Below are 7,894 nucleotides of genomic sequence, written 5' to 3'. Positions count from 1 at the left end.
AGAATCATTACCCTAAGTTGTTTTTGAACTTATAAACCAGTTTTTGATGTGGTAATGATCATGCTAATCCAATTTCAAATATAATTGTCATAATTTCAAGATTTGTATTAGTTTATATGTTCATGTTGTTTTCTTGAAGATTGATGATTTGAATTATCTTGTTCTTATGCGTTAGTTTAGATTAATAGAAAAATTATGTGATAATTTGTTTTTGATCCAGCTTGATCTAAAAGTTGTTCATAATATGTGTTTTTGTAACTTGTCCTCAAGTTATATGAAAAGTCACATTTAAGATTTTTAAAACTCATAAAATTTCCATAAGTTATGAAAATGAAGAGTCTCATTTTTAAATGTTTTAAAGTCTTCCATAACTTGTCCTCAAGTTATGGAACTTGTAGAGTTTTTCATTAAAACTACTTTACACTGATAAGTTATAGAAATCAAAAGTTTTTGAATTGTTCAAAACTTGCCCTCAAGTTTTGAAATTTGTAAAGTTACCCCCCATGTATACTTTAATTCCAACCCTAGAATTTTAGAAGTTTAAAATTCAACCCTTTTACTATTATAATATTAATAGTTAATAATTATATATATGTATATGAACAAAGTCAGTCTTACCGTTAGTAGGCCTCATTCACGAAGTCGGTCTGTAAGGTGTGACTTAATGTTTATCATAGATCGGTGGAGCACGTGTGGGTAACCGACACATCGATTAGGTGATAAAAATTAAGGGTACCAAGTTAATTTGCATGGTTATTCACACCTTTTTTGTGATCATCGGCATCCCAGTCACAAACTTGAGAGGGCACAACCGAGATTTAAACATGCCATTGAAAAGTTCAATGAATCTCAAAATATCTAGGAGTTTCAAACCAATTAAAACCTAATGCCTATTTCATTTTTCATGGTTGAGATTGGTGATTTCAAGGACGAAATCTAATTAAGATATAGGGTGATTATGTCATAATTAAGATATAGGGGGCTGTTTGGTAAGTTTTGTACCTAGGTTGCAATGGATTTTAATGTTGGGGTTTAAAAGGTAAATATGGGATTTACATTGTAATGATTTCTGGATGGAGGGGCTAAACTTGGAATTTTGAAAAGAAGTTATGGGGATCAGGGTATATAAACCCGTCAACCCCGGTACCTAACCCTAGCCTCATTGTATAGCCGCCAACTTCCTCTACACTCTCCTTCACCCTCATCGACGTTGCACCAACCATCTCCATCGATTCCGATCGCCGCCGTCACCATAGAAGCCTCTCAACAACCGAGGGCATCACCAGGCTCGATAGTTCTCGTCATCGCCTACTGCTTCGTTGAAGAAGGCCATGGCAGTTACGTCGTGTATGGCCGGAGATGGCCTGTAACCGCTACCTGTTTCGGAACTTGTCTTGCTGCTACTGTTCTTTTCTTTTCCCTTCCGCTCCATCCGCCGCCAAGGGCGTGCTTCTGTTGCTCCGGTCGTGGTCGCCACCCCAAAGGGCTATCGAGTTTGTGTGGGTTATCACCTGTCGAGTTGGGGTGAGTTTCCTTGTATGCCTACTTGCTATTGGCCAGAAAAGCGTGGGAACCACTATAGCAGCCGCCATGGCGGCTATCACCTTGCTACCGTTGCCTTATGCCACAAAGTGGGTGGTTGGCTTCCCTCTCCGAGTAAAGGAATGAAGAAGTGCATGTTTCAGTCGATGTGTGCGTGGGTGTATGGCAGGAATCCTCAGAAAAGGCATTACCACCACCATAGGGTGGTGGCTGCCACCATCTGCCGCCGCCGGCCACCACAAGGTGGCTGCATGTGTATTTGTTTAGTGTGTTATTTTGATATTTAGCATTGTATATTGTAAATCACAACTTGGAATAATGAGAAAGGAATTCAAAACCACCACCGTAAGGTGGTGGCTGTCGCCTCCTGCCGCTACCGGCCGCCGTGTCGGGTGGTGGTGTGCTTTGATGGTGTTTGGACTCGTTTGGATGATTGGACAAGGGACTAAAACCCTAATGGGCCTTGAAACCCTATTGGGCCTAACGAAGCTTAAGGGATTCTAATGGACCCAATAAAACCCTAATGGGCTTAATAAGATTTTAGTGGGCTTATTAGGCCCAATAAAGCCCTAATTGTCATAAAAGGCCAACAAATTGATAAATGGGCTAATATTTGGATTGGAACACCATAATGCCAATAAAACCCTAATTTGTGGAAATTGCTTGGGACGCACACGAGAATTAATTATTAAATCTTAAACCGTAATTAATAATCATTGGCAAACTAGCGTAGGGAATAATGGACTTAATGGATTAAGTCCTTAATGGGTTAAGAAGGAAACACTGAACCTTAATCATCATTTCATGTGAAAACTCTTATTTGGGATTATGCGCTTGGACTTATCGAGACCCACATTTGGGCCATTGGAATGAAATTGTGTGATTAAGCCCAATCACACCATATGACTTATTTAAAAGAATAATGGACTTAATGGATTAAGTCCTTAGAGGAACAATTCCTTAATGGGTTAAGTAGGAAACTTAACCCTAATCGGCATTTTATGTGAAACCCTAACTTCACTTGGGTTTATTGTTGGGCCTTTCTATTGGGCCTTAATAATTGGATTATTAATGGGCCATCCAAGAATAATTATATGGGCTAAAATAATTTAATGGGCCTAGGGTAAGTCCCATGTAAGGGGTTGGGCCCAATTTGGAAAATTGGGCCATAGATGGACCATAGTTGGGCCTTAATGATTGTATTATGTTGGGCCATATGTTGGGCTTCGATTCCTAGTTCGCATTGGGCCTATGGTTTGGGCCTTGTACTTGAATAAAGCAAATCTTAGGGTAATGTAATAATTATCCAAGTATGTATTTATGGTTATGCGTTGGGACCCAATTATTAATTGGGTGTTATTTTGGTGTTGACAGTTCAGGAATCTGTCATCCAGCAGCTGGGGTTGAGTCTGTGAGACTTCAGCAAGTGTGGGATTTTGTCTTCAGGACTTCAGTAGTGTGAGGTGAGTTACCTTCTAGTAGTAGTGGGTCTAAGGCCACAATGCCGGCCCACTAGTAGGAAGTATATGATTAGATGATTGTCTTTGTGATATTCATCTAGGGTTGCTACTACCTGTGTTATATTTATGTGTTTGTATGATATGATGTTATTTGCTAGTGATAGTAGGGGAGATAGTCCCCAGGTTACCGGTCGATAGGGCCGAAGGGGCAGTCAAGCCCAGCCATGTTCAATATATTATGTGATACGTGTTATGTGGTAGTGGTAGGGGTGAAATATTCCCCAGTATCCGGTCGAGAGGACCGAAGGGGAGACCAGCACCCAGATATGCTAGTCAGTATCCGGTCGAGAGGACCGAAGGGGTAGGTCGGGCACCCAGATATGCCTGACAATATATGTATGTTATGTGATTATATGGTATGTGGTATGATGGGGGAACTCACTAAGCTTCGTGCTTACGATTTTCAGTTTTGGTTTCAGGTACTTCGTGTCTAAAGGAAAGGAGCCGGCTTGATCGCAGCGCATCATACTATGGTTTTCCGCACATGGGATCTTTGGGATTACACTCTGATATTGTTTTATGATAACATGTTTAATTATTTCTACTTTGGTTTTGACATGACATGATATTACAAATGTTTTATTACACTATTGGTTTTATAATGACTTATTTAAAAATAATTTATTTTAGCCTGTATTTTTGGGATGTTACAAGTAAGGTGGGTTGCACCTGATCCTACATCGGCTTGGAAAGAGAACAAAACTGTTGGATTAATGTCTAAGTCCATAACTATAATTGGTAAGACTTGACCCGACCCGGCATGGTCCATTTGGGTTGCATGGCATCATGCACTTGGATAGACTATAATGAGAGAAATAAGACACTTACGGTTATTAATATATTATAAGTTCTAGTATATTAATAATAAGAATAATGAGATTATTTAATTAGTATTGATCAAGAATTAATCTAGGATTAATTAAGTGATCAAAAGAAGACTAATTAAATATATGGGTTGATTGTGTAAATCATCCATACTTGTATAGTGGGCTAATGCTCCATGGATTATCTAGTTGGGCCAAAACCCATATGATGCTCCATGGATGCTCCATGGTGTATTTGAACCCATGGATCTAAGGAAATGGAAAGTCATGACAATTAGGGTTTACCCTAATTGTATAACTAAATAAGCATCTTATTCTTGAGGAAAATCGGCCACTAGTAAGAGACTAAGAAAGGGCTAGCCGATTTCATGAAGTGTAGAATTCTCTCAAGTTATTCCAAGTGTATTTGGTGTTGTGTGAACCATTTGAGGTGTCACACTTGGGGCACTAGGCACTCAAGCTTCATGAAGCCATTCTACATCAAAGAGGTATGTATTCTATCTTGTTATATTGATAGTTTTGTATGCTAGATTAGGATAATACCTTGGATGTTCATATTTGTATGTATAATAGAGAAAACATAGATCCAAGGTATTTAGGGTTGCATGTACACTTAGGAGTGTTAGAATGCTCATAACCCAACACTGGTATCAGAGCCTAGGCTTGTTTTCTTGTTATACTTGCAATAGAAGCTGAAAAATCGAAATTGGTGCTGTCAGCCCAGCAGACTCGCTGAGTCCATGAAGGGACTCGACGAGTCCAAGGCAAAATGCATCCAACTCGCCGAGTTGTGTTCGTGCACTCGACGAGTTGGACCCCAGACAGCATATTTTCGAGGTTTTTGGCTAGAAATGGACTAGGAACATTACCCTAAGTTGTTTTTGAACTTATAAACTTGTTTTTTAATGTGGTAATGTTCATGCTAATCCATTTTCAAAGATAATTGTCAATAGATTCATGTTTTGTATTAGTTTAAAGGTTAGACTAATTACATGAAAAAGTTTGATTTGAATTATCTTGTTCTTATGAGTTGCTTAGATTAATAGAAAAGTTGAATGAAATAGTTGTTTTCAATCCAAATTAATCTAAGAGTTGATTCTAAAATGTGTTTTTGTAACTTGTCCTCAAGTTATATGAAAAGTCACATTTAAGTTTCATAAAACTCATAAAAGTTGGCAATGGTTACAAAAGATGAAGAGTCTTGTCCTTAAGTTATGGAGGTTCAAGAGTCACTTCATTAATAAATAAATAAAATATGTAACCATAATTAAATCCATAAGTTATAAAATAAAGAAAAGTTAATTCTTTTATTAGTTTAAAGCAAGGTTGTAAAAATTGCTCGGCGGTACCTCGGCGGTCAACTGGGGTCAAGCGATTAATCGGTCTAGGCGGGGATTAATCGCCGCCTAGGCGGGGACCCTTAATTGTAAAAAAAAAAACTTAAATATTACCTATATCATATGATTATCTCTAAAAAAAATACTAACAAAACATGTAAATATCCATAAACGTTTACATATTCAAGTCATAAAACAATACATGTCCAAAGTAAGTAAATATTCATAAACGTTTACATATTCAGGTCATAAAGCATCATACAAAGTCCAAAATAACTTTTATAAGATCAAACTTTTGATTGTTCACAGGCTTCTACTCTTTATCTCCGCATTCTTCCATGATGTGAACTCCATCCGATTCATAATCAACTTCTTCAAATACTTCCTCCTCACTACCTGACGCAAAATCTTCATCTAAAAGTTCTCTTGTTCTTGAACTTTGTCCGAGTTCATCGGTTCCTTGACCATCACCAACTATGCCAACTCCATCTTCATCACAATCACCACAATCAACAATCCATTCTTGAGCCGTGTGACTATCATTAGCTAATAACACTTCCATATTCCTTTCTTTTCTCTTTTTGTTTTTTTCCATCAAATTAGCATTAAATTGGACATAAACAAGATTGTTCATTTTACTTGCATCCAACCTATTTCTTTTCTTCGTGTGAATCTACAAACATAAAAAAAAATGGTAAAAAATATACAATATTATGATATAAAATTATAATTTAAATAAATTGCTTAAATTTGAAGTTTGAATTCTAACCCCTTCAAAGGTGCTCCAATTCCTTTCACATCCAGATGAACTACTAGTCAAAGAAAGAATTCTTATTGCAATCTTTGTCAAATGAGGAGTTGCTCCACCAAACGTACCCCACCAAGTTGCTATGATTTTTAAACATAAATCACATTATTAGATTCATAAATTGATAAATATGAATTTTTATAAAATAATTAAACAAAAGTAAAATGTTTTACCCGGATCATAGTCACCGTCATTAACTTCACATGCTTTAACTGCAAGTTCCCGACCAAATCTATCCATTTTTTTCTTGTACTTTGGCAACTCAATAGTCACGACTTGCTTTTGCATCTCTAAATCTCCGGCAAATAATGTATCAAAAAACTCAAGAACCGCATGCATTACTTCGGGATCATGTTGGAGTTGTGGATCCTTATAATGATAATAAGGATTTAGAAGATAAGCCGTCAAATGCAATTTTGAATCTAGTCTACCTTTCATTTTCTTTGATATGATATTTATGATAGGCTCATATGCTTTTTTGTTACTGCCTAAAGCATCAATGATTTCTTTTTTTGCTTTTTTAATCTCACCATAAACAAAACCCATCGAGGGCTTCCAATCCGCATCAACCATACGAAGAACTTTCACCAAAGGGGAAAACACCTTTAAGCAAAGTGCCACACCCGCCCAAAATGTGGAACCTGTCACCAATGTATGACTAGATCTCCCTTTAACTGCATTTGAAAATTTACATTCTTCCCATTCGTTGCTAGAGAACATATGCCTTAGTTGCTCTTTTTTTTCAGACAAACTTTGTAATGTTAGATAGGCGGAAGCAAATCTCGTGACACCCGGTCGGATGATATCCCTTTTGTTAGTGAATTTTCTCATCATAGCTAACGTTTTGTGGTGGGCATAAATGAAGATGGTTAGTTGCTTTGCTTGATCTAAGACTTTCTTGAACCTTGGAAGCCCACCAATACCTTCAAAAAATAATCACGATTAAAAACACAAATAGAATTATAAAACACAATAAATAAAATTACAAATACTTTCAAGCATAAGGTTTATGGTATGTGTCGCACATGATGTCCAGAAAATCTTTGGTCTTTTCTCTTTTAGCAACTTTGCGGCTCCCATGTTATTCGTGGCATTATCGGTTACTATTTGAACAACATGTTCGGGACCAACTTCTTGAATGCAAGATTCCACATACTCATATATATGTTGACTTGTATGTGCTTCATCCGAACATTCTTTTGAAGATAAAAAAACGGTACCTATCTTTGAATTGACACATAAATTCATAATGCTCCTCCTCTTTCTATCAGACCAAGCATCCGTCATAATCGAGCATCCATCTTGTTTCCATTCTTCTTCATTTTTTTTCACTAAATTTTTTGTTCTTTCAACTTCTTTTTTTAAAATTGTGTTACTCAACTCATACCTAGTAGGAGTTGGAAGCCCGGTTCCATATTGGCCGATTACCTCCACCATCATTTTAAAGCTATCCTTTTCGAAGGCATGAAAAGGAATTGCACACTCATATGCCCACCTACCAATGAAACTTTTCACAGTTGATATTCTTTCTTTTCGAATAGCATTGTTAATATCAACTTTTTTGCCTTTTCCCGACTTCAAAGATTCTTCGGGGTTTAATCTGTTTGCAAAGTTATCCATCGGGCCTATAACATATGGTTCCCTCAAGCTCCCAAAATTATTCTCTATTTCATCCGTGTCTATACTAATGTTTTCATTAGTATCAAATCTCACCTCCGATCTTAACGCTTCATCATGTGCTTGTTTTCCCTTCTTTTTTAACTTTCCTTCATTGATAGCATCTCGACATCTCAACTGATCATCTTTGGTAGACTTTTGACATGGAGCTACATTTCCTTTCACATGAGCAATATGTTGTTTCAT

The 7,894-nt window shown here is 37.0% G+C and overlaps 1 protein-coding gene across 1 annotated transcript; it reads right to left on the bottom strand.

The window, feature by feature from the left end:
• Positions 1 to 6,519: 6,519 nt before the first annotated feature.
• Positions 6,520 to 7,894, bottom strand: LOC145046440 (uncharacterized). The gene is made up of 3 exons (XM_078994727.1): positions 7,024 to 7,894; positions 6,756 to 6,954; positions 6,520 to 6,556 (listed from the first exon to the last, which is right to left on the bottom strand). Exons 1-3 carry the CDS (start codon positions 7,892 to 7,894, stop codon positions 6,520 to 6,522), a joined length of 1,107 nt encoding a protein of 368 aa, XP_078850853.1.

The sequence above is a fragment of the Lactuca saligna genome, chromosome 5, assembly GCF_052625555.1.
Source record: "Lactuca saligna cultivar CGN05327 chromosome 5, ASM5262555v1, whole genome shotgun sequence".
NCBI classification, from domain to species: domain Eukaryota; kingdom Viridiplantae; phylum Streptophyta; class Magnoliopsida; order Asterales; family Asteraceae; genus Lactuca; species Lactuca saligna.
Note: the sequence above shows the minus strand (reverse complement) of the source record. Positions and strands in the feature narration are given on the sequence as shown.